This window comes from Antechinus flavipes, chromosome 1 (genome assembly GCF_016432865.1).
Source record: "Antechinus flavipes isolate AdamAnt ecotype Samford, QLD, Australia chromosome 1, AdamAnt_v2, whole genome shotgun sequence".
Classification (NCBI taxonomy): domain Eukaryota; kingdom Metazoa; phylum Chordata; class Mammalia; order Dasyuromorphia; family Dasyuridae; genus Antechinus; species Antechinus flavipes.
In genome coordinates, this window is record NC_067398.1 from 51,414,401 (window position 1) to 51,442,214 (window position 27,814).

A 27,814-nucleotide genomic window follows, 5' to 3' on the forward strand; every position below is an offset into this window, starting at 1 on the left:
TTCCTTCTTTCCTTTCTTCTTTCTATCCCTTCTTCCCTCTCTTCTTTCCTCCCTCCCTCCCTCTCCCCCTGCCTTCCCACTTGCTAATAGTTGTATCATTAGTCACCATCATTACATAATATTTGGTATATGTTTAGAATAATGGACCCCTTGGATGTGTCCACTGGAATAGCTCCTCAGACGTTCCTAGCCACAGTTTGGGGACTACTGATGCAGATGATGATGGCAGATTTGAGCATGATGAAAGCTGTACTATTGAAAGCTTACTCTAGGTTTGTGTGCCTGGTGGATTGGGGTAGAAAGAGAGTAGGAGCAGGAAAACTAGTTAGAAAGTTATTGAAAGTGGAGCTTATGACGGCAGCAAGAATGAGGAGATATCACAAAAGCCTTGCCAGGACTTGGTGACTAGAATGATCTATCCATTTTTCTCTCTCCAAACCTACCCATTCTTTGGAGCCCAACATAAATCATGCCTTTCCCATGAAGCCTTTCTTCATTAACCATCCTATTCACTCTAGCTTACATTATTATCTTCTCTCTGGTCTCCTAGCATCCTTAATGTCTGCAATGCTGGATTTGAAGTCAGAGGATTTCAGTTTAGAATCCCATCTCTGCCCTTTATGACTTGGGTGATTTGGAGTAAATCACTTTATATTTCTGGGCCTCAGTTCCCTCATCCATGAAATGTAGATATTAAACTAGATGATTATCTAACATCCCTTCCCACCTCTATAATAGTGAATGGGCTATAGCCTTCATACACTTACTCATATGTGATGTTCCCCCCCCCCCCATCTCATAAATGTGAACTCATTAAGGAAGGGACTCCCTCTTCCTTTTTTATGTTTATAATTCTAGTTCCTACTATCTTTAGGGTATTTACTTAATAAATACTTACTGCATTTAAACCAGACACAGCATTTACTTACCTTGTGTTACTGATCTTACCAAATGATTTTCCTTACAGGTCTGACCATGATACCCTTTACAAAATAAACTCCTGTGGTTCTCTGTCACTTCTAAGGTCAACTATAAAATCTTTTGTTTTGCCATTAAAACCCTTCCTAGACTTGCCCCTTTCTATTTCTCCATTTTTCTTACCCTTTAGTCCCCCATACAAATTCTACTAATCAGTTACATTGGCCATCTCTCATCTGTGTGTGTGTGTGTGTGTGTGTGTGTGTGTGTGTGTGTGTTTTAAACTGTGAGTTCCTTGAGGCAGGCAGCATGGGGTTTTTTTGGATGAGTTTTTTTTGTTTTGTTTTGTTTTGCCTTTAGTTGTATCTCAAGTCCTTAGCACAGTGCCTGGAATATAGTAAGTGCTTAATAAATAGTTGTTGATTGGCTGACTTCATTTATTTTTTTCCATACATTAATTTTCCTATTAGATGGTAAGCTCTTTGAAAACAATGACTCTAACTAGCAGCTAGGTGGCACAGTGGGTAGAATATCAGTCTTGAAGGAAGTCACAGCTCCCTGACTGCATATCTGGCCTCAGGCACCAGCTGTGTATGTTTAACCCTGTCTACCCCAGTTTTCTCATCTGTAAAATGCACTGCAGAACTGCCACAGTATCTTTGCTAAGAAAAACCCAAATGGAGACACAAAGAGTCAGACATGAATACAAAAAAACAACTGAATAACTACAAATCCTGTTTTACTACACCTTTACATCCCTAGGACCTAGAAGGAGTGTCTCTACAGAGCAGGCACACAATAAATATTTGTTGATTTATTGACTGATCTTCAGATCAACTGGAACTTAAAAAGTTGGTCCTGGAACTGAGAAGGAAGAAGGGGGGTCAATTGAGCTGCTCAAGGGGTGCTCTCCTTCTCAGTGGTTTTATATGTTTGTTTTCTTTTGCAGTTTGCCCAACTGGTGGCCATCTACAAGAATCTAGGAGGAGAGAAATTTCCTCTCATTGAACAGACATTCTACCCCAACCACAAAGAGATGGTAAGTGGTAGGGAAGACTCTTGGCTGAGAGTGGAGATGGGGGATAGTAAATGTACTTGAGACACAAATTAGTCCATTGATGATGGACTGAATTTAGCTGTGGAAAGAGAAGCACAAAATTTAATTGTTTTAGATGCTTAGTTTTAGTTTACTGTCTGCTACCAGCCATCAATATGCTGAGATGAAATGAAACAGAAGAGAGAAAACACATTACACATTATGTAAGCAGAGTCCTTTTTTTGGGAGGGGGAAATTCCTGTAGCTAGCAAAATGCTTGGCACTTAATAGGTATTCAATAAATGCTTATTAAATAAATGGATGAAATTAAACAGATAGGACCTGGACTGGGAAGTAGAAAATTTGGATTCTATTACAGGTGTTACATTAGGAAAATCACATCATTATTCAATTTCTTGACATGTCAAGGGATGATGATAATAATAACTAGGTCACAAAGTAAGCCCAAATATCAAATAAAATTATCACATACATGTCTCTACTGGTACAGATATTATACCTTGCTTTATTGACACCATTATTATTTATCTCCATTTGACAGATGAAAAAAATGAGATTTGGTGAGGTAAACAACTTGCCTGATATTATGCAGTAACTAGACAATTAGGTGGCATAGTGGATGAAGTACTAGGTCTAGAGTCAAATCTAGCCTCATACACTTACCAAAGAATGTCCTGGGGTAAGTCATTTATTGGGATTCTAAGCAACTCTCAAAGATTGTAAATTGTAAAGAAGGTGTCAAACTGAGGTGAAGGGAATTTCCTCACTTAGGAGCTCTCTGTACCAGTAAAATCACAGGTTCAGTCCCTGTATCTCTCTCAATGTGCAAGACACTTTGTTACAAAGAATAAAGCAAAATGGTTCTTCATCACTCAAGAAATGTAAGATGGCATTCTTATTGTCATGATGATGATACATCTGGTTCTTCTGGTCATCCCTCACTTTCCATAGGCTGTCCTTCCATGAGGCTACCCTAGGATGCTTGGAAGGGAACAATATGGGATAACTCAGTAGAACTGTAGCTTGTGCTACAATGGAAACAACCCCAACTGCATTCTGATTCTAGAGTCAGAAGACTTGGATTTAAATCTTTGCTTTACCACTTACTCTGTGCATGATCTTGAGCAAATTTCACCCACTTCTCTGGGATTCAGATGGATTTCATCATTTGTAGAATGAAATGGTTGGCTGGATGGCCTCTAAGGTCCCTTCTAAAGCTATTATCTAGATTCAATCTAGACTTTTTCTCCCTGACAATTATGTGTTCAAATCCCTTTCTCCTTCCCCTCAACTCTATTCCCCTTTTCCAATAAATCATCATGGTTTTTCTCTACTGAATCTGCATAGTCATAAAGTACCTTTAAGACTTAAGACAGTATTGCTTCTCAATACCTGAGAAGCAGGTATATTGCCCAACTCTCAGAATTCATAGGATCATAGAATGCTAGATCTGGAAAGGATTTTGGAACAGAGTTTTTAAAGCTGAAAAGAACATTAGTATCATCTAGTTCAGGTCCTTGTCTTGTTTTATTTGAAGAAACTGAGTCCTAGAGAAGAGGATTAACGCATCTGGCATCATAGAGACCCAGATTTCTTGAGTTGGTACCATGTTATCCCCTTACCATAGATTCCTTCTCTTTTCTTTCCTCTTAATTTGAAGTGCTAGAAGGCCTCTTGAGAAGTCTCTGATAGGACCTGCATCCACATAAAAGTTTTGATGTTCTTGAACAGGAATTGACAATTAAAAAAAAATAGTATGTCATGATTATTGTCTCCTTTGGGACCAGGTGTATATATGTGGAAAGGTTTAAAGGGAAGCTTTGTGTGTGAGCAGTGCAAAGGCATAGTTCTTAGTTAATATCAACTCTTGACTCTTAAAGATGGGTTGGGATATGGGGAGAAAATTGAGGAAATTGGTTGTTTTGAGCAAAATAGTTGTCATGCTGAGAAAAATTTTGTATCAGATCACTAGAGATACACGTTGCCTACAATACTAATAAATCCAGCTCAACACTGCTTCTCTGTTATCCTGGTCATGTGAGTATCTCTGAAAATGACTGGCTCAGACTCATGTTAGCAAAGGAATTAAAGCTATCACAGTCATCTATCATCATACACCCTACTTCTGCTTCTTGGAACATAGTATGTAGAATAGGGGATAGGCAGCTGAACTTGAGATCAGGAAGACCTGGCTTCACTTGCTACTTTTACGAACATAGAAAGTCACTTTTTATCACCCTGGGCTTCAGTTTTATCATCCATAAAGTGGGAAGAATAATACCAGCAACACCAACTTGTGGGAAAAAAATCAATTTATTTCTTCCAAGGAGAGGAACCTTTGAGGGAAGTGCATGATATGATAAAAGAAGAGCTGACTTTGGAGATAGAAGGTGAGGTCACATCTTGAGTTTGTCTCTTACTATCCATGTGACTTCAGACAAATCATTTTCTCTGGGTCTCAGTTTGCTCATATATAAAATGGAGAGAAGATTGCCTTTAGGGTCTCTTGTAGGTCCAAATCTTTGATTTTATAGGTAGCTCTAAGTCAGCTCTTCACTTAGCTGCAAATCTTTCTTCATGTTTTGTTTATAGCAAGAACATTGTTTGATACCCATCGGTTCCTCCAACAGTATCCCCACTCATTGGTCAACAGGCAAGACTCTCATGTTTAGAGGACCAACAAACAAATTCTAATATATAGATGGCCTCAAAACTGATTTTTAGACCCTCTCCGCTCCTACCACAAACACAAGATTGCAGATATCCAGGACTGAGAAACACTTAAGGTTTTTCTTTGTTTCATGGGTTGCCACAGCCAACAAAATGAACACCAAGTGGCCAGATTCCTGGTTAAGAACCTCTCTGCACCAAACAAAGTAATGTCCTTACTTTTGTCCTTACAAAGTAATCATATGATATCCATTTGAGTAACTTCCTTGTATGTAGTATTGCCAATGCCAGAGAATTAATGTACACAAAGAGCTTTGCAAATTTGAGTGTAATATGTAAAAAGCAGCAGTGATTCTTAACCAGGCAAAGGAGTGGGGATGATGAGTGAAGGGACATCCCAAATTTCTGATATTTCAATGCTCAGATTGCCTATGACTCAATTAAAATAAGTCACTATTCTGAAGGACAATGTTGATTTCATTGAACTGTCTCAAGAAATTGAAGATGCTTTGAGCAAACTCAGAATCCAGATAATTTGCATTCTGAGTCTTTACAAAGACCAGGATTTGGTCCTGATCTATTTCAGATTCCAGTGATCCATGTCCAGGACCTTCATCTTCTCTACTTGGAAGCCCTACCTGAGACTTAGTGAAATCTGAGGAACTAAGTGGTTTCTAGCCAGGTGCTCCAGGACCAATGAAGGTCTCTCTCTACCCTCCCTTGCTGCTTTTTTGTTGTACACCAAAAAGAGAACTCTTGTGCCTGTGAAATGGAGTATTTCCTCTCAAGAAACACACACAGACACATCACCTACTCCCCTCTCTTTTCATTAGTAACCTGAACTTAAATGGGAATGAGAAATAAGAGCACATTTAAAAAACATAAAACTTAAACAAAATAAAGCAAAACATCTGCCTTGTCTGTCTGCCAGGCCCTTTGGGGAGTCAGGGAGTCAGATGAGGTAGGTGATGGCTGGCTGGGGACTCCTAAGAAGTTGTAGTTTCTACCTCTGATAACTTCAAGAGATAGTGAACAAGGGCAGTAGCTGGTGCAGTGAACAGAACAGCAGCCTTGAAGTCAGGAGGACCTAAGTTCAAATCCATTCTCAGATACTTGACCCTCACCAAGTTAGTTAACCCTGATGGCTTAAAAAAGGGAAGGAAGGAAAGTAGGAAAGAAAGAAAGAAGGAAGGAAATGAGAGAGGGAAGGGGGAGGAAAGACAATAATGAGCACACAGTTTTTCCCTTTTTGGAGGATCATAGATTTAGAGCTGGAAGAGACTTCAGAGGCCCAGAAGTCCAACCCACTCATTTTACAGATGAGGAAACTGAGGCCCAGAAAACTGGAATGATTTGTTCGCAGTCACACAGGTAGTAAGTAGTAGAAAAGTGAACAGACCTTTGGAAAGGTTGTCAGAGTTCTGTCCTCTGGTGTAGTGGAAGGTAGAGGTAGAAGTCTGTTAGAATCAGGTATGTGTGTGTCTATCTATCAGTATATCAGTCTAACTGTCTATCTCTATCATTTCCTTCCTTCTTTCTTTTTTCTTTCTTTCTTTTATCTATCTATCTATTAATCAGCTCTCTGAACTAAGTAAGGCTTAGATATTAGATAGATGTTAAGTATGAGCTTTTGTTTTTAGTGGCTCCTATCTGAAGTGTCTCAAAAATAGTCACACAGAGGCCCTCTTGCAAGAAGTCTTTCTGCAAGAAGGCTTACCCTTGGGGAAATCATGGAGTCAGCACAGTTTGTCCTCAGAGCAGTCACTCTGGCCTTTCTTCCTCCAGTGTCACTCATTGCTTGTTCAACCCTCTCCCTTCCACCCACTTATCTGGTCCCCTGGTGTCAGATTGACTTATGATTCCCCTCCCTATAGCAAAACTTGCTCTCTGGGGGCAAAAGAATCTGATGAATACATTGGGGATGGAGCATCTGGTTAGGAAAAGTAGCCTGAGGCAGTGCTGAGAGGGCCCACCGCAAATTCAGGGGAGCCTGAATTCAGATTGGTTCTTGCTCAGAATGTGAGACTCTGGGGGAATCCCTTAACCTCTCAGTGTAACTAACCCTCCGCTCTCCTCCCCCCTCCCACTTCCTCCCCTGCACTTCCTTCAGACTATCACCTATAGAACAGTAACTAATCTGGATTGGCAGAGAGAATTTCTTTAGTGGTAGTTCCCTACACTCTTGAAATCACAAGCTTGGATTCCCTCCCCTTGAAAAAAAGAGAGGGCTTTAAGTGGACCTTCTATGCAGGGGGATATTTTCATTTTAATAGTGAACAATGGTATTTGTTTGGGTTCTCAGAGTTCTGAACCTGGGGTGGATGAACTTATTTTAACTATGTTTTAACATAATCATATATTAGTGCAATTCCTTTCCTTTATAATGCCTCTTGGTTTTTTATTTAAAAGCACGATTGTAGGTTTTGCCAGACTGCCCAAGTAGTCCATGACAAGAAAGATTAAGAACCCCTGGGTTATGCTAAAAGAAGGAAGTTCAAAGGGTGGAAATGTAAGCATCAGAAAATAAATGGAGGCCTATTTTTTATAAAGTAGGATAGGGAGGGAAGTCTGTTACATGAGGAAATATGGATGGGAGTGCTAAGGCTTTCATATAGAAGGACAGAACTTTTGAGTTGCTTCAGAGAATCCAACAAGTGCCAAAGGGCAGAAGTTACAGGGAAACCGAGATTAGTTTAATATATGCAAGCGCTCTAGTAGACTTGGACTGCACAAGAGGGTGGGGCTGTGCTTAGGGTTGCTGAAGGAAGGATGTCTGCATTGGAATGGGTCTCTAAAGTCCCAGGGCTTCCCGACCCACAATAATCACAGCACATCAGCGGGCAATAACTGATGCTGTCCCGGCCTTGCCAGGGGAGAGACAGTCGAGAAGAGATCCACGTACACACGCCAAGGGTACAAGATGCTTTTTAATCATTCCCCCACATCAGCCCATTTCACTCGCCTTGACCACAGCGGTTACTTTTGTACACCATGGGGCTCTTAATAATTTGTGCACCCTCTGTACGGTGTTCGGCCTGCGCCACGCCAGCTCCAGACGTGGAAAGTGCTTTCGTTCCCGTTTCAACCTTTTGTTTTTGGAGAGGGACAGAGACGAGCCCCAGCCTGATCAGAAAGACCAACTCATCATTCTCGCGAGGTCTTTTTTCCCAGACTCTGCCAGTCACAGGAGCGAACCGGAGCAGAGGGACGGGCCGACGGCCCTTTGGCTGGGGCGGTCCCGCTTTTCCCGGCACAGAGAGGGACTCGGGACCCCTGACTGGCCTCCTCAGAAGGGCCGCCCTGGTCGGGAGCTCGAGTCCTCTTCTCCCTCGGCCGCTGGTTCCACACACATTGGTACCTTGCACCAGGTTGGCAGTGTTCCTAAGCAGCGGCTACGTTAAGCAGTGGGAAGCTGTGCAGGAAAGGACAGATGGATGGAAGGGTGGATGGATGGGAGGATGAAGGATGGAAGGACGGATGGATCGGGCCTCCAGGCCGGGGGCTGGGTGTATGGTAATGCTTCTCTCTAGGGCTCACTGATATCAATGAATTCCTTCTCAGGGGGGAGGCCAGCCCGGTACCAGCCACAGGTGCCATCACTGCGCTTAACACAAGCGTAATGCTGGGCCTGGTGCCCATAGAGCTTCCGCTCAATCAGCCAGTCCGTCCAGAGACACTCGTTGGGGCCCGAGATGGAGCAGGGCACCGTGTAGCAGGTGATGATCTAAACAGAAGAGAATACGAGAGGTCAGGGGGACTGGGGAGCATTCACTGACTCCTGAGCCAAAGGAGCTGGGTTCAAATCCTGACTCCAGTGATTATCACCTGTGTGATCTCGGGCAAAGTGCTAAGCTTCCCTCAGCTATAAAATGAAGGATTACTTCCTCTAGAGCAAAGCTTCTTAAACTCTGGTTGCGACCATGTAACTGAATGTGGGGGGTCATGAAATTATGACTTATTATCAGTAAATGTTTGATTTGTATACCTGTTTTATATTCCTATATACTTGGGTCTTGTAAAAATTTCTCACACAAAATGGGGTTACAAGTGGGAAAAGTTTAAAAAGCCCTGACCTGTGAACCTATGGGGATGTATTTAGACTCACAAGTCACTGAATAAAGAATCTTAGATATAAAGGGGACTTTAGAAATGTAATCATAACAACAACAATAAGAGCTAACATAAATTGTGCCTGCTAAGCATCTCACAGATATAATCTCAGCGGATCTCCGCAGTAACCGGGGAAGGAAGGTGGTACTATTCTCTCAATTGTACAGATGAGGAAACTGAGGCAGGCAGAGGTTAGATGATTTGTCGGCGTCATACAGACAGGAAGTACCTGAGGCAGAATAATAAGAATAGCAGCTAACACTTAACAGAGTGCTTACCATGTGCTAGGCACTGTGCTAAGAACTTTAAAATTATTATAATTCTTATTGGACCCTTATTACTCAGGGAGGTAAATGCTATTATTCTCCCCATTTTACAGATGAGGAAATTAAGGCAAATAGGGGTTAAGTGATTTGCCTGGGGCTAAGGATGGATTTGAACTTAGGTCTTCTTGACTCAGGCCCAGCACAGGACCATCTCACTTCTGCCAACGAGGGTCTACCTTGGCATCTTATAGCTCAGGAAACTGAGCCCCCAGGGAGATTACCTGACAGGACCCAGGCAGAGCAAAATGCAGAACTCAGGTCTTCTCTGTTCTAATTGCAAAGGATTCTGATTTTTTTTTTCTTTTCTCCTTCTCCTCTTCACTTGGCTAGCTTGCCCAACACACTTTGCAGACTTTTTCTTTTGCTTCCTCTACTGAGGGAAATAAAAGATCCCAGTAGGAAGTTTTCACACTATGTTCCTTGGCCAGCCTCCCTTGGAGCAGAGAATGTAACTTCTGAAGAAAATCTCTGCACCAGCCTGAGGGGAAAAGACTCAGGGATCCTCTCCTCTGACCTTGCATCACAGATGAAAGCTCTAAGGCTCAGAGAAGCTCAGTAAGGTCACAGAGGGAGCAGATGACATATGTGTGTGTGTAATTATACATAAACACACATCCATCCGTCCATCCATCCATCCGTCCGTCCGTCTGTCTGTGTGTATATATGTGTTTGTGTGTGTTTATATATATGTGTATAAATATATAAATATAGGTGTGTATGTGTGTATGTGGATGTTTGCATATCTGTATGTATATATGTGGGTGTATATATATATATATATATATATATATATATATATGTATGTATATAAATGTATACATGCATACACACAATATACATGTATATACATGTACATACCTATACATATATACACACACATGCACATACATGTCCGTGTACCCTGGTCCCAACGATAGCCATTTCTAGATTTGTGACTTTGTATAACTGACAAGTAACCCTGGGCAATTTCCTCAGTAACTCATAAAAAATGAGGATAATTTTGGCCCCAACGGTCCATGCCCCCTCTCCCTGCTGTGGGAAGTGGGAGCGGGGGCACCCCATGCCCAGACAGGGCGCCGGGCACCCCAGCCACCCCTTCTCCCTGCCCCCCTTACCTTACAGCTACAGTCAATGTGATAACGATGGTTCAGACTCTTCTTCTGTGAGAAGGACAGGTCGTCCCAGGGCTCTATGTAATTGCACATATTGATGAATACTTTGCCATTTTCTATAATCTGGCCTGTGAGAAGGAGAGAAAGTCCATTAGCCACGTTCCCTGCCCCCTTCTGGGGATTAATGCTCTTCTGGGCCCTAGTCTGAGGACATCTAACGGCAGCGATAGGAGCGGAACTAATTAGTCGGAGCAGCCCCGGCCTGGCCTTCCCTTCTTCCCTCTCTTCCTCCTTGGCTCTGGGTTCAGGAGGAGATTCAAAAAGCCGCGTATGCTTGGGAAGAACATGGATGTCTGACAGCAGACAAATTCTTGTGCCTGGCGTTCAAGGCCGTACACAATCCAGCCCCATCTATACATGTATAATTATATATATAATGAATTATACAATTTATTATTTGAAATCTCAGTATATTTTCACTATCCCAACCAAAATGGCGTCCCTACCGTTCCCTTGACATTTAATGGATCTTCCCCTTCTTCCATTCCTTCTAACCTGTCACCAAGAATGTCACCCCCAGGGCCCAACACTTATCAGCCCCTACTCAAGCTTCGGAGGGCCAGGAGGCGTCATGGGCATGGAGTCGGTGCTGCCATTTCCTGGCTGTGGGACCTTGGGGGAAGCATTAACCTTCCTCGGGTTCCAGCAACATCAGAACGTCTCCTGGGCACGCCACTTAACCCCAACTGCCTCAGCAAAAAAAAAAAAAAATAAGATATAGATATAGATATAGATATCTCTTTCTCAATCTCTCTCTATACATATATATGTGTATATACACAAATACAGAGAGAGAGAGAGAGAGACAGAGAGACAGAAAGAGAGAGAGACAGAGAGACAGAGAGACAGAAAGAGAGAGAGAAAGAGAGAGAGAGAGAAAAGCTTCTTGTAACAGGAGCTTTCTAACCCCTAACTCAGACCCTGCTTCCATCATGGAGCCCTGTCTTGCCAACCAAGCTTCTACCCATTCCTCCCTGTTCAGTTCTGCTAGATACCTACAGTGTCACCATACTTGTAGCTTCCCATGTTTATTATTCCCATATTTATTATTATTCCCATATATCCCATGTGAACCCTTTTCAACAAGAAATGTGTTGTGACCCCCAGGGTCATTTAATGTCACCTATCCTATTCTTTGTCATTATTCACTGTTAAAGACTCTTTAGCATGAACTTCTTGGGCCATCGCTGTGAACCCTCAAGGAGACTGAATCACTAAATGGGAACCGTTGCTGTTGCCCTGTGGGATCAAACTCAAATAAAAACCTGGCCACTACACTGTACATAAGAATCTCTGCCAGATCAGATAGGCTCAGAAAAGCACATTTTAACATTATTTATTCTGCTGTATTTTTAAAATTTGTTTTGTAAGATATTTCCCAGTTTCATTTTAACCTGGCGCCAGTTCAGGCCCAGTTGGGAGTGCCTGGGAGTCCGGGGCCCACGTTTGAAACTTCTCCTCCCCATTATTAGGTGTTCAGTCCTTACTGTGCCGCTTTTGTTATTATTTAACAGTTTCATTATCTCCTCCTCCCCATTGATTTGCTTTAAGGTCCTCAAGAGCAAGAGCTGGGTCTTATACTTTTTTTTTTTTTTTTTAATTTTTGCTGAGGCAGTTGGGGTTAAGTGACTCGGCCAGGGTCACACAGCTAGGAAGTGCTCAGTGTCCGAGGCCAGATTTGAACTCAGCTCCTCCTGACTTCAGGGCTGATGCTCCATCCACTGCACTAACTGGCTGCCCCTTATACTTCTTTATTATCCCAAAGGTTCCTCAGAGCATTCATTCAGCAAAGATCAACTAAGAAGCCACCCTGTATAAATATGGAGCAGAGATTGGGCCGCCATACTTGGAATCAGGTTCAAATCCCATTTCACACACTTGCCATCTGTGCTATCCTAACCTCTGGAAGTCTCAGTTTTCTCATCTGTGAAATGGCAATAATAACAGTACCTACCTCGTAGGATTATTAAGAGAGTCATATGAAAAGAGATGACATATGTATGTATATAAATATTATACAATTCACCTATGCATGCTTCTGTGTGCACATGTGCATATACACATAATCTATGTGTGTTACATACACATCTACAGGTATATGTGTGTTGTGCGCACATTCTACATGCGTGCTTACACGCACACACATATATGTGTTATGTACACCTACACAAAGATGGATAAACTCCGTACATTTTCCACCCATCATCATCATGTAGACACGGGAACCACCCACTTGGCTCCTTGTCTGTGAATAGTCAGGGCAGCCCCTTTTGGGGTGATTGTAAATCTCATCAGGACATGATACAATCAGAGCTCCATCACCCCCAACAGGAACCCCACTCAATCTGGACTTGTTGCTGGCGAACATCTGGGTGAAAAGAGCCTCCCTTTGCTGCTCAGTGATGATGCTCAGGAGTGAGATTTTCTCTGCTGTTGTGTCCATCTAACAGTCTTGTTTCCAGGTGTGATTTGGGCACACAGAGACGTCTTGTTGGGAGAAAGCCATTGAGATAGCATTCCATTGCACTAAAGCAACTGTTTTTGACGGTTGACCCTTAATGAGCACAGTGGGATCTTCCAACCACATGGCAGGAGAGCAAAGACGGAACAAAACTATCCTCCCCCATTCTAGTTGTGGATCCCAGATTTGGGAGAGGTTTGTCTACATTTGGGGGATAGCCTTGGAAGGTTTATATAGTGTCTAGAAGTGATGATCCTCTCTGCTTCCGGTCTGACCAGCTCCATATAAAGAATACTGTGTTCAAAACCAGATGCCACATTTTAAGAGAAACACTGGCAAACTGGAGCAGATCCAGAAGAAGAGGAGAGTAGGAGAACTGAAAACTAGGGAATGATTACAGATCCTGAGGCAGGTCAGGGTGAAAAAGAAAAGGTTCAGGGAAAAGAATAATCCCAACGAAGGGTCGTCATGTGGAAGAGGGGGAATAAACTTCTGTTTCACTTTTGAGGGTTGGACTGGTACCAAAGGAGAGGAGTTATAGAAAGGCTGATTGATTTTTCTAGCAACTATAACATGTCACAGAATGTCTTGTAGAGGTAGAGAGTTCCCTATCAATAATAGGGTTCAAATGGGATTTGAACATCTGGACATTTGGACATCTGGACATTTGGACATCTGGACATTATCAAAGATGCTGTAGAAAGCATTCCTAGAGAAAGATATGTTTTATATAAAACCGTGAGATTTTGTGATTTTTGCCTCTCACTGGAACAAGTTCTTTCCATTCATAAGAAAACCCAACTAATCGTTGATTTCCATTCCAGCATTTAGCAGAGTGCATGGCATGTAGTAAGCACTTAATAAATGCTTATTGATTCATATTGATTGATTGAACCAGTGTAACCCAGTAGAGCCGGAAGCCTCAAACTGCAGAGAGATAGCTTCTGCTTCAATGCTCCCCCAGAAGGGCCACTTCCTTGATCCAAGACACTTACCAGTGAGGAGATACTGTTTCTTCTTATTGGCTTCTAGCCTGACCCCACACAGAGAGGAGTCCAACGGGGTGTAGACGTACTGGACGTCCTTTACCTTATCAAACCCTTTAAACATCTATAAGACAAGTTCAGAAAAGCAAATTTGGGTGAGATGGAAGTAACATTTTGTGGCAAATACATACTATGTTTCACTTTTACATCATTAACGAGACAACCTGGAGAGGTTAATGCGGGAATTGTGGGTGAGTGTCAGGCCTGGCTAAGCCAGTTTTAATGAAAAGAGGACTCAGGATGTTCCAGGTGGTGAGAAGGTAGTTCTAGAGCTCCGACGTGGGACGAAGCTGGCAACTTTGAAAGCAGCTGAATTATAAGCCTTCTTCTCACCCTTTCTTTCCAAGGATGGCTCTAATCAGGGACACGTCCTCAGATCTATGAATTTGCTTTAAAATATATGTATATATATATAATTTAACATTTATTTATATAATATATTATATTTGATGTATAATTTAATTTTTATATTTTAATAACTATATATCAAGATAGTAGACTTCCTTTACAGCGCTACATATTTTATTTTATGCACCTAAAAACATTATTCTGTGAAAGGGTCCAAAGGCGTCACCAGGCTGCCAAAGGGTCCCTGACATTAAATGGTTAAGAATCTCTGCTGTAAGGGGATAAAGAAGAGACTGCTCCAGCCCAACTTCAGCTCCTAGAACTGGCTCCTATATTTTCACTCCTCTTCCTTCCTCATCCTCTTCCGTAAGCCTCTCAGGATGCAAATGAAAATCTCATTATAGTAAGATATAAATAGCAGAGGACACTTAATGTGTTATCTTTGCCAAGGTTGTTTGCATTTTAAAGGGAGACAATATCTTAAGCAAAAGGAAAGGCTAGCTAACAGTGGGATATCAGGAAACAGTGACAGGTAATGATATGATTTGGGAAAGAAGACTTTCTTTTCCAAGATTCTAGTTGAGTCACATAAACAATCTCTTCTGCCATGTATGTGTATGGCTGGTCATGGCTAAGGGAGATCACAGAAACAGCACCTGCTTTGTGAGTAGCAGGAGCTTTTTTGTATTTTGGAGGCACAGATCTGGGCTCTCATCTCCAGTATAATATCTGTGCTGACTCATCATTAAGTCACTAATGAAATTTTATTTTCCTTTAGAATAAGATTGGGGAGCCTTCATTCCACAGCTCAGAACCGACTCTTAACCTAATGGCATCAGTTCCAAAGAAGTATAATCAATTTTATGATGAAAATTACAAAAAATGCAGCAAACTCTGAAAAGTCTTTACTTTTTATATTATTATTACTAGATTATTAATCTATTAGATCATTATTCTTAATTATTAGAAGACTCTATAGTGATTCTACATAGAAGTCTGTGTTTTAGGTTTACATGTGTATGCATGTACATGTGTGGCAATCACATGTATATGTACATGTGTCTCCTTATCTCTGTGTCCATTTAGAGTAGCATGGAAATTTTAAGTTTCCTATTCTTTAAAGGTAAATAAGCAAATCTTTTAAAAAATTACAAATTAAAAAATCATAATTTAAAATGTTTTAAATTTAAAATCTAAAAATGTGAATAGATTCAAATGAATTCAATAAGTGAAATTTTTAAGTTGAAAAAAATTACTCATGTGGACCTCAATGATAGCTATCCACACAGGTATCAGCACACAAAAGATATCCAGTGAGATTGCTATTGAAGAATCACTGGCCTTAGGGTTTGAAGATCTAAATTTGGGTCCTAATTCTGCCATTCATATGTTGGGTGACTTTAAACAAGTGGTTTTCCCTCCCCTCAATTTCAGTTTTTTATCTATAAAATGGGGAAATATAACTACTTATATTATAGTAGAGTTGTTTTGAGAATTAAAGGAGAGATTGTATATAGAAGGAAGCAAGCAAGCATTTATTAAGCACTTACTGTGTACCACTGGGCAGCTAGGTGGTGCTGCAGTGGATAGAGTACCAGGTCTGAAGTCAGGAAGGCTCATCTTCCTGAGTTCAAAACTGGGCTCAGATACTTCCTAGCTGGGTAAGTTACTTTACTCTGTTTATCTCAGTTTCTTCATCTGTAAAAGAACTAGAAAAGGAAATAGCAAGCTCCTCCAATATTTTTGCCAAGAAAGCCCCAAATGGGGTCATGAAAAGTCATCTATGATTGAAAAAATAACCGAACAAGGGCTTTACAAATATTATCTCATTTGATCCTCACAACAAGCCTGGGGGGTTAGTGCATTCCTAAGTGATTTGTTCAGTGTCACACAGCTAATAAGTTTCTGAGGCTGGATTTGAATTCAGATCCTCCTGACTCCAGACTCAGAGCTCTGTCCACTGATCACCAGCTGCTTCTTTATGGATGTGAAAGTAGATGATATTGTTATTAGAGATGTGACTTTACAGGCAGGGAGACCTGAGTGGAAACAGTGCCTCATATTTATTATCTTTGTGGCCACCAGCAAGTTCCTTAGCTTCTCTATTTCGTTATCTACAAAGTACATCAATGACAAGGCAATGATCATTATGTCATTATAATTTAATGACAGTTCTGAAGTTAAAATAAAATTATGTAAGAACACTTTTTAAAATTGAAAAATGGTATAGAAATAACCATTTTATTATTATACTATTGTAGTAGTTGAAAAGTGGTGTAGGTGTAGACCCAAGATGTCATACAGGCAGGAACTAGATTAAAATTAATTGGGGAGCAGTTATCAAAATAAATTTAAAACTATTAGGATATAGAGCATATTAATATGTGATTTTCTTTTTTGAACATTTTAATATTTTATTTTTCCAATTAAACACAAACAATTTTTAAGTATTCTTTTAAAATATATATATATATATTTAAAATCAATATGAAACTCATAGGGACTCTTATGGGGATCCCATTTCTATTTGAGCTTGACATAATTAGTGTAAAGAATAGAAATTTGACTTTAAAGTCAGGAAAACCTGGATTCAGGTCCAACCTGAATCTGATATGTACTAGTTATCTGATGCAGAGCAAGCCATTTAAAGAGGTAACAAACACTCTGAGACTAAGATGTATGAATTGTATGTAAATAGAAATTTGTGGTTTACATAGAAACCTCCTTTTATATTTTTTGGTGTGTGTTTATGTGTGTGTGGGTATAGAAATAATTATATTTGACAAATCCATAATAAGAAAAAAGAAAAAAAATTTAGAAGGGACTGTAATTTGCAGCACAGGTGCTGAACCGGGAATTTCCACACTAGGAGTTCCTTATATGAATGAAGGTTCAATTTAAATGTAAGCTATAATGAGCAAACAAATAGATGTAGATGTGAGACTAGGATAGAAAACCCTTTTCTTCTTCTTACTTTGGGAGATTAAGAGTAATTAATTAGGGGGAATGCTTTAGACCTGCCTTGATGTTCACCTTCCAAACTGTATATGATATTTTGCACATGGATGGCTCTGAAATCCATTCTCCTGGGGAGGGAAACACCTTTAGCTCTTGTCAGCAGATGCCTTCATAGAGAGAACTCCTAGGCAGTGGAGAGCAAAGCCTTCCATAAAGGAGACACAGGACACCATCAGGGTTGGTCTTGCCACCATGACATGGGCTACATAGAATCCAGCTGGCTAGCCATGAGAGAGGCAATGAGTCATAGACCCTCTTGAGCAAACTATTTCATCTCCCTTCACATTCATGTCTATGAAATGAACAATATAAATTGAAGTACAAGGGGTTTTTCTTGCTCTAAATTTTATGGCCAAGAGCACCCCCTTTCCATTAGATCCTCTAAAAGTATGTGTTCACTATTTCTCAGCTTCAAATACCATGTGTTTGCAGGAACCAAAAAGGAGCCAAATAGCACTTACAGAAGGATCTAGTGTTTTTTAAGAATTGTTTTGGCCACTTCTGCGCTTAACAGTCTACACTATTACTCCATCTTTTCCTTTTATTTCATGGTGGTGACCTCCATGGCATCCCATCTCTTCCATTTTCCCATGTGATTGAGCATAGAAACTTTTTTGAGGTAATCAGGATTAAGTGCAGGATCACACAGCTAAGTAAATAAGTGTTTGGAGCCACATTTAAACTCAGGTTCTCCTGACTCTTGGGCTGGTTGCTTTATCTACTTCCCCACCTAGCTGGCCGCCAAAAACTTACTTTTAAAAAACATCCTGATAACAGTATTTCAGTAACATTGGTTTCCTTGGCAATCCTAAGAATTTTACTCTCTACATTTAAAACCGTCATTCTGAGAAAGGATTTATAGGTTTCGCCAGATTGACAAAGGAGTTCATAACCCAAAAGATTTAAGAACTTCTGTGCTAGGAACTTGGATCGGAAGGTGGTCGTTGACAAAAGTGAAGAGTCAGAAAACTTAAGTTGTGTCTCTTTCTCTATAACTGACTCACTCAGTCATTCTTCCTGCCTCAGTTTCTCCATGTATAAAAGAAGATGCTGACCACTGCTCCTCCCCCCACATCCTAATTGCGTCCTCATAGGATTATTGTTGACCCATCTATTCCCCCAGAATGAATTCACCCTGTCCCATTCATGTCCCAAAACATGGATCTCAAGCAGAAAACCAAAAAGAAGGGACTTTCTGGCCCTTTTCTTTCTACCTTTATCTGTTTGATTTCATATTGGATCATTTTCTGGGTGTCAGCTGGATCCTCACTGGCTGGGACCACTTTTTCACTGGACACCTTTGCCCGGATCACTGCAAAGAAAGAAGAGGAAGGACCCATTAGAAGAGTAGAGGTTTAGTGGCCTGAAAAGCTTGTCATGGTCAGCCCTTTGGTCCCAGACATTGGATGAGTCAGGGGCTCCCATGTCAGTTTTCCTGGAAGGTGGAAACAACCAGGGCTGGGATGTCTGAAGTTTAAAAAAAAATCTATTCTCTGAAAAGCCAGACTGAAAAAGATCCCATAGGGAGTCGTTATTTGAAGTATATTATTTTTTAGTATAGGAACTTAGAGAAAATGCTATTTACTGTAAGTTGTTTCAAGGAATGGGTCTATGATATGGCAGAATGTGTATTAGATGAACTGGATTCTGGTTCTGCCACTAAATAGCTGTGCGATCTCAAGTAAATAATTTCTCTTCTTTCTTCATCTACAAGATAAGGGTTACAGTACCTCTCTCCCTCACAAGATTGCTGTAAAAGTTAAAGGAGATAATGTACACAAAAGAAATTTGAAAAAAACATGTTTTATTGATTATAGGGACAATGTCATGATATGTGGTTATAGTTATGATGTCACGATCACCATTGTGGTATCATGATCACATTGATGATGTCATGATTATCGTCATGATGTCGTGGATGCCATGATACCATGAATATAATTATGATATTGTGATTATAGTTATTATAATTATGACATCATCATTATGGATGATACAGCAACTACAGCTATAATTATAGTGATGATTATAATTATGATATCCTCATTATAGTTATGATGTCATGGTACAATTGGAATGTCATAATTATAGACATCCTTGGCTGTTAAACAAGTTTAAGGGAGTTCATTAATGCCCTGAGTTAGAATTTCTTGTCCCTCCTCCCCTGTGGCATTGAGTAGCCAGATAATACAGAGGATAAAACAATGGACCTGGAATCAGGAAAACCTAAGTTCAAATCTAGCTTCCATTACCTAGCTGTGTAATCCTGAGTGAACCATTTAAGCTTTTTTTTTTTTAAATCTCAATTTTCTCATCTGTAAATGGGGATAATAATAGCATCTATCTTGCAGGGTTGTTATAAAGATCATATAGGATGACTTATAAAGCATTGAGCACCGTGTCTGACAGGTGCTTAATAAATGTTAATAGTCATCATCATCATCATCATTACTAACTATACGATCCTGGGTAAGTCACTTTTGTCTGTCTCAATTTCCTCAATTGTAAAATGGGAACGATGATAATGGTATCTACTTCCCAGGGTTGTTGTGAGGATAATAATTGTAGATAATAATAATTGTAAATTCTAGTTATTGTTGTTCTTAGTGAGCCACTAGTCTTTGGGGAACCAGGAAGGCAGGATAATGAGATCAAACAGTGATCTAGGTGGTAAAGGAAGAAGTGAAGAAAGGTTAGGAGGACCTTGTAGCCATTGTAGGAAGGGACAAGAACACAAATATATGTTGAAGCTCACCTGGACACTAGAATCTCAGAAGCTCAGATTTGGAAGAAAGGGAACTGGAAGGGGACAGGAATAATGTTTATTAAGCACCTACTAGCACCATATTAAATGGTTTATAAATATTACCTCATTTGACTTTCCCTCTCACAACAATCCTATGAAGTAGAAGCTATATTACCCTCATTTTACACATGAGGAAACTGAGGCAAACAGCATTCAAGTGATTTGCCCAAGGTCCCATAGCTAGCAAGTATCTGAGGCTGAATTTGAACTTGGGCCTTCCTGACTCCAGGAACAATATCTATCAGATATTCCACTATAAAGATCATCTTGCCAATCCCCTCCTCCAACCTGATTTAGAAATTCCTTCTACTGCATCCTTGACTACTGCACATCTGACCTCTGCTTGAACACACAATGAACATCATTATCTCATAAGGTGGCAGCAGCCCACTTTGTCACTGGGATAGCTCTCACTGTTAGAATATTTTATAATGAATTCCCAGTTACTGTCACCCAGGGGTTTAGGCTCTGCCCTCAGGAACAGCACAGACCGAGTCTTTTCCTTCTTCCACTTAATGTCTCTCCATCCATTTGAAGAAAATTCTCTTCCTTTTTCCCCAAGACTTTTCTACTCAGGCTCAGTCCTTCCTTCCCCCCTTTGTAGCCATTGCTTACATGCCATAGCCATTTATTATGAGTCTATTCTATTCAAGGCCCTGGGGATATAAAGAGAAAAATGAAAAAAAATTAACAGCCCCAGCCTTTAAGAAGTCAACATTCTGCAGGGGATACAGCTTAGGTATTGATGTTTGTCCTTTCTCAAAAAGGACCATGAAATCAGGGAGATGACGCCACGACATGCAAGTGAATTGGATTTAAGAGAGGGAGGACTGAGCAAGGTCACCTGCCTCATTTTCTCCTCCAGAGTCATCTGGGTCCAATGGCCAGATACAGATCAGAATGACTGGAAATGGCCCTTTATTCTATACAATAAGCAAGGGAGATATCATCCAGTAAAGCACTTTGGGAAATTTGGAGAACAAGTGGTGAATCCTGAGAGGACCAGAAGAGCTTTGCTGAGGAGAGGGATACCTGGCTGAGTCTTAGGGAAGATAAGGATTCTGAAAAGCAGCTGCATGGGGATGTGGGGTACTGGACTCAGGAGGGCTAGCCACAGAATCAGGAACACTTGGATGTGACACATACTAGACTGACTGGACAAATCCCCTAATCTCTCAGTGCCCCAGAAACTCTCTTAGCCTGTAATGAGCAGAAGAGGAGGTATAGATTTTTGTCGGTAAAGGTAATGCTTCACTTGGAACTCTACATTAATTAAAAACATAGTCCCCATCTTTAAAAATGGAGGCGAGAGAGAGAATTGCAAGTTTGGGGAACAATTTTCTTGACATGCACAGTGCATGAAAGTGTGGCGCCCGATGGTGAAGGGCCTTTAAATGTCAGGTTGAGGAGTTTGGATTGGCAATAGGGAGCCTTTGATGATTCTGGGGGAGGAAAGTGACATAGTCAGCCTGTACTTTAACTCCATAGCTTAGCTTTTAGTGGGGATGTCTGATATAGAAAGCACAACTAGAAGGCTGTCACAATCGTCCAGGAAAGAAGTAATGAAGGCCTGAAGTAGGCGACTACTTAAAGATGTTAAATATCTTTGTGGGAGAGTACTGGGGTCTGATATACTTGGAGCCAGCTTGAAATACATTGGAAAATATTTAAGAAAATAAAAATATGGTAGAGTATTTGTGATATTCAGTGGTTTCACTGTATCTGACTTTTTGGATTCCCATTTGGGGTTTTCTTAGCAAAGATAATAAAGTGCTCTACCATTTCTTTTTCAAGCTCATTTCACAGATCAGTAAACTTATATAAATAGGATTATGTGAGTTGCTTAGGATCACACAGTTTATAAGTTTATAAGTCTGAGACCAAGATTTGAATTCAGGTTTTCCTGTTTCCAGACTCAGTACTTTATCCACTGTACCTCCTTGATCCTAAATCATAAATAATGTTAAATAAGTGGTTTTCTAAGTCAATATGTAACCATCAGGGATCCTTTTATGTAGTTTAGTGACCTCATTTCTAGTGGAGTTCAACATATGGAACAGATGTTAGAGATGTGGAGTGGAGGGAGAATTAGCTGAACTGGGCAACTGATAGACTGGGGAGGTAGAGATACGGGAAGTTAGTAGGTAGACTAGATGTCTCTGAGGTTATAAACTTGGGTTACTGGGAGGATGATGGGACCACTAACCCAGAAAACAAGGTTTGCAGGAAGAGCAGGTTTATTAGCTAAGATGATGAGTTCAGATTTGGGCATATTGAATTTAATGTGTCAAGAGGGCATCCAGGTAAAATTCATCTCCTGGAAAATCATCACATCCCTGGGAATTTTCAGTTTCTTCATTGGTAAAGTGAAACTGTTGGACGAGATGGTGTCCAAGGTCCTTCAAGCTGTAGATCTAGCCCATTTCATGGACATCCATGCCTCTGGGGCTGGATGTTACCCAAAGCAGGTACCATCTACTACTTTCCTGCCTACCCATCAGCAGCTTCATCAGGAAAAGTCCTCAGAGTAATAATAGCTAATGTTAACTTGGTACTCATACCATCCTCATGCAAGCTCCTTGAGGATAGGGAATGTCAGGTTTTGTCTTTTTTAGAGGGGGCAGAGTAGGAGCTTAATCAATGCTTATTGAATTGATATTCCCAACTACCCTGCATGAGATGACCTAGAGTCAACCTGAAAGAATAAAGTTAAAAGGCTGGAACTGGAGGCAGAAAGACCTGGATTCAGATTCCACTTTGCACACATTAGTTATGTAATCCTGAGCTTAATCTGTTTCTTCATTTCCAAAATGACCAGATGGACCCTAAGATCCCTTCTAGCACTAAACATGATCCTTGGTGGCAATGGATAGCACACCTGTTTACCTCAATTTCCTCATCTGTAAAATGAACTAGAGAAGAAAATGGCCAACCACTTCTGTGTCTTTGCTAAGAAAACCCCAAATAGGCCCTGAAGAGTCCGACAGGACTGAACAATAATAAGAGGTGGGTGCTATTATTATCCCCATTTTTCAAATGAGGAAATTGAGGCCCAAAAAATAAATGGCTTGCCCTGGATCATCCAGTCATTAAGAAGCAGATTGGGAAATGTTTCCCATTAATACCACTTTTATTGTCCTTAACCCTATCTCCCTCCCCCATCTCACTAGATCCCTGGTGTTTTGAGTAGATAATCCAAGAAAAATGTTCCAAAGGCAGCCCATCGGAACAGGACTAACTGCTAGTCGCAAATAGAGCCGAGGCCACAAAAATGTCGCATCAGGTCCAGAAAGCCATTACTCAGTATGCAGAGAGGATTTCTCAGGCCATAGAAATGCTAATTGGGGGTAGGGTTGGAAATTCACGTTCTACATTGGCTGGGGTAATGAAGGGTTTATAGGCACTCTGACTAGAATGGGGAGCCAGGGAATGGAAGGGACCACAGCATGCCCACTTTTTTCCATATCCCTTTGCCTAAAGTTTCTGGAGTAATCAGGTCTCAGCTATATAGAGGACATTAAAGGAAGAAAGGAAACCACCCATTGAAAAGTCCCCTCTTCTATTAATTCTGAAGGTCAGGAGGCTCTAAATAATGCAGGGAATGATATAGTGGGAACTGCAGTAAAACCTTGATTTCTTGGAACCAAACTATGTGAAAGATTCAAAATTAACTAAGTGTTGCTAATTGAGAGGGATCTGTAGCATCCTGGATGGCATCCCTGCTAGCTAGTGTCCCATATCTCTTCTCCCTTTTCTGGCGAGACTCCTAGAGGAGGATATCTATAATTGATGTCTCTTCTTTCTCTTCCTCCCTTCTTAACTCTCTGCTGTCTGGTTTTCTACTTCATTACTCAACTGAAACTGCTCTCTCCAAAATTACCAATGATCCTTCAATTATCATATACAATGGCGTTTTCTTTAGCCCTCATCCTTCTCTACAGCCTTTGACATCATAGCCCTCTCATTTTGATGCACTCTTCTGTCTAAATTTTCAAAACGCTCTTCTCTGTTGGTTCTCTTCCTATTTCTCTGATGGTTTCTTCTTGGTCTCCTTTACTGGATTTTCATCCAGTCACATTGGTGAACTATGGGGAGGTATGCCCCAAGGCTCTGTCCTGAGGTTTTTTCTCTTCTAACTCTATTCAACTTTACTTGATCTCATCAGCTCCCATCATTTTAACTACCAATTATGCAGATGATTCTCATATTCATTTGTCCAACATTGATCTCTTTCCTGATTTCTAGTCTCATGTTTCCAACCATCTATTGGACATTCTGAATTGGATAGCCCATACATATTTGAACCTCAATATGTTTAAAACTGAACTTTTTCTCTGTCCCCCCAACTTCCCCTCTTTCTGACTTCATTATCAAAGGTATCACCATCTTTCCAGTCACCTTGCTTCAAAACGCAGATGTTACTTTTAACTCCTTAATCTTTCTTCCCACTCCCCCTCCAATCAGTTGTTAGCGCTGACATTTCTAGCATATCTCTCATTATATGCTTCCTTCTCCCTTCTGACATTGCCCCTGCTCTGGTTCAGGGCTGCATCACCTCCCACCTAGAATATTGTAATAGTCTATTTATTGGTTTCCCTACTTCAAGTATCTCCCACTCCAGTCCATTTTCCACTCAGTTGTCAAATTGATCTTCCAAAAATGAAATTATGATCATCTCATTTCTTCTAGTCAATCAATTTCACTGGTTCTCTATTGCTTCCAGTACCCGATGTAAATCCTCTGTTTAAAATCCTCTATAATCTGTATTTTCCTACTGTTCCAATCTACTTACTTCTTACACTCCCTGCCCCACTCTATGTAATGACCTTTCTGTTCTTTCTTGATTTAGACAAAACATCTCCCAACTCTTATGTATTTTCATTTACTATCCCATGCTTGGAATGCTCTTCCTCCCCTTCTCTGCCTCTTAGATTCTGTCAATTCTTAGGTAAAATCCCACCTTCTTGGGAAGGCTTTCTTGATCTCCCTTAATATAAGTGTTTTTCCTCTGTTGAATCTCTAATTTAACCTGTCTATATCTTGTTTGTACATAGTTGTCTGTATGTTCTCTGCTTCTTGTGGGCTCCTTGAGAGCAAGGATTGGCTTCTACCTTTTTTTGGATCTCCAACACTTAACATATGATAGATGTTTTTTACAATGGTTGTAGACTGACTGCTTGTTGACTGACAAAAAATCTATACAGATAAGTAATAGTAAAAATATAATAATAGCATTGATATTAGTATTTACTACTAATAAATAATTCTAACACTAATAATAAAATGTAAAGAAAAAGTCAAATGTTCCAAGCTTTGAATACTGTGATATCAGCCTGTTGGTATTAGTTTTTGTATTTGTAAAATGAGAGGGATGGGACAAACCTCTGAGGTGCCTTTCAACTCTAAATGCTAAGTGCAGGATAAGGAAACCATTCCTAGATAATAATTTATGTGGAAAAGATATGTTTTTAGCTAAATTCAAGCCAATAGAGTCACATGCACAATCACTCTGATTAAAGGCTGCTTTGATGGAATCATAATGTCCAGAACAGGGACTTCCAATCCTTCCTCCTCAGACAATTGCCTGAAAATTTGATTTGTTCTGGTTGCTACATTTTAGGAAAGATATGAACAAACTTGAGAACATGGAGGGAACACCAGCTATGATGATAAGGGGACTAAAACCCAAACCCAGGCTACAGGAGACAGAACTGAAGGAATAGCTTAGTTGAAAGAACATAAAGCGCAGCAGGGGACTCTATTGGCTGTCTTCACATATTCAAAAGGATGACATGTAGAAGAGGGATCTGATTCACTTTGCTCAGTCTCAGAGGGCAGAACTACCCTGAAAGTTTCGTAGGCAGATTTCCAGTCAAGGATTGCTACCCTAAAAATTACAACAGCTCAGAAGTAGAAAGGGGGAGCCTCCAGGAGTAGAGTTTTCCATTGGCTCAATGACTGCTCATGAGGGAGGGTACAGAATGTGTTCATGGTTGGGAGAACTCTTCAGATTCTAACTTTGTATGGGTTTTTCCTCTAGCTTGGCATTCAACTTCAAAGAGAAAGAGGTCAATCCCAAGAAATCAAGCTGAATTCAATAATTTAATTTTTTAAAAAATATATCCTTGCAAGGGATGGAATAGGAGAAGTTCTGGAGTCACTACATATAGAATATGAGCCAAAAGGGATCTTAGAAGTTTTTATCTTTCTCTTACAAATGAGAATCAGAGAAGTTGTGAGTTGTCTAAAGTAGGAAAGTGGGGAATTGAATCCTGGGACCTCTTACTCTCATTCCAGAGTTCATTCCCCTACCCAACCCTGACTTTCTGCATTAGCAGCTAAGGTTCTGGGCTAGAAGAGCCCATGTTTAAAATAACGCCTCTGCTTGATCTTCTAACATCCTGTTCACTTTACTGAATTTTCTTAGGTGAGTAAAGGCAAGGACAGAGAAGGCGGTGTGGTGAATGTACTGGAAAGAACCCTCTGCATCCAAAACAAAAAAAGAGAATTTGGTTCTAGTCCCTCTTGGATCACAAATGTTAGGACACTTTTCCTGTCCCTGGACTCAGTTTCCCCATCTATAAAGTAAATTTGGCTTAGATCTCTAGATCCCCTTTCAGCTCTAATGAACTGGGATTCCATGCCATTGGTCATTGGGTGCCGGGGAGGACTCTTTGTACATTTTCTTTGTCCCATAAAAACCAGTGACTTTCCACTTGTCAAATGTTGCTATAGCAATGAGTCCTCTCCCAGTGCCTTAGTTTAAGAGTTAAGAAGGAAGCAGTGTAAGAGTGGATGAAGGGAAGTTGGTTTTGGCTTTGGGAGAGGGCGCTGGGGAGGGGTGAGGAGACGGAATGTTTTCTCCTGATAAAAGCCACTGGGCAAACTCTTATTAATGACCCATATGCAAGCTCTGGAGTCCCCCTCCCCCCACCTCTCCCCAGTGCAGCTGGGATAGAGCCAAGAGCGCCAGTCTGGAAGTCAGGAGACCTTTCTAATCCCGCCTCTGCCGCGATTAACTCGCTGTGTGACTTCACACAAATCCCTGCCTCTCTCTCTGGATCTGTTTCCCCAACTGTAAAACCGGGTTCGGAGGCTTGGACCGGACCGATCTCCCCGGCTCGGGCATTCTGTGATCGTTCGAGCGTAACAAACTGCCCGCACCCTCCGGTCCCACACGCAGAGAGTCTGGAGCGGTGCCCGCCAGTCCCGCGCGCCGCCCCCCATCCCGGCCGCCCGCCCCGGGCGCACTCACCTATGGCCGAGGCGCAGAGCAGCTGCTGGGGGTGCGCGGGGGCGCAGCTGCACGCCTCCACCCGGGCCCGGAGCTGTAGGCTGAGCCCCAGCAGCAGCCCGGACAGCCACCAGGCACTGAGGGCGACAGGCATGCTGGCAGCGCCCCCCTGCCCCGGAGCGCACCCCGGGCCGCGCCGCCCCGCGCAGAGGCGAGCGCCTCTCCTGGCCCCGCTGCCCTCGCCGACGGGACGGGACGGCCCGGCTGCGGCCCGCCGGGGGCTCTCGGGCTGAGGCTGGCCTGGGCTCGGCTGCCGAGAGCGCTGGCGCGGGCGCGGGCGCTGCCGATGCCTCTCCGACGCTGGCGCTGGCCTTGGCACTGGCGCTCCGCCTCCCTCTGCTCCGGACAGCCCCTGGCGACTCCGTTCAGGCCCAGCACCCCCTCATGTTTATCTCCCTGACACGCGACCCTCTTATTTATGGCCCCGACCCCTTGGGGCTAACCCCGCCTTCTGGGCCTCGCTCCCAGCCCATCGCTGACAGCCAGAGGCATCTTGTCTCCAAAGAGGGGGTTACCTTACTTGGTTTCGCATAACGGGGTGGCTCTGAGTCAGGAGAACTATTAATAACCGAAGCCTCTGCCCTCCCT

General features: G+C 41.6%; 2 protein-coding genes across 2 annotated transcripts in view; one reads left to right on the forward strand and one right to left on the reverse strand.

The window, feature by feature from the left end:
- Positions 1-27,814, forward strand: part of SYN2 (synapsin II) — a 262,810-nt gene that overhangs the window by 186,063 nt on the left and 48,933 nt on the right. Inside the window, exon 5 of the mRNA XM_051982468.1 lies at positions 1,868-1,957. Coding sequence (XP_051838428.1) covers positions 1,868-1,957 — 90 coding nt within the window. The remainder of the gene's footprint in view (positions 1-1,867; positions 1,958-27,814) is intronic.
- On the reverse strand, positions 7,555-27,729 carry TIMP4 (TIMP metallopeptidase inhibitor 4). The gene is made up of 5 exons (XM_051982477.1): positions 27,188-27,729; positions 18,341-18,438; positions 13,710-13,824; positions 10,197-10,321; positions 7,555-8,369 (listed from the first exon to the last, which is right to left on the reverse strand). The coding sequence occupies exons 1-5, from the start codon at positions 27,318-27,320 to the stop codon at positions 8,172-8,174; spliced, it is 669 nt and encodes a 222-aa protein (XP_051838437.1). The 5' UTR covers positions 27,321-27,729; the 3' UTR covers positions 7,555-8,171.

What these genes read in the sequence shown, in the direction of transcription:
- TIMP4 (XM_051982477.1), bottom strand. Translation starts at nt 27,320, where the DNA reads ATGCCTGTCGCCCTCAGTGCCTGGTGGCTGTCCGGGCTGCTGCTGGGG. An exon ending in GAAACAGTATCTCCTCACTG is followed by an intron (nt 10,322 to 13,709) that starts GTAAGTGTCTTG and finishes TCCTTCTCACAG; the next exon opens with GCCAGATTATAGAAAATGGC. An exon ending in ACATTGACTGTAGCTGTAAG is followed by an intron (nt 8,370 to 10,196) that starts GTAAGGGGGGCA and finishes TCTTCTGTTTAG; the next exon opens with ATCATCACCTGCTACACGGT.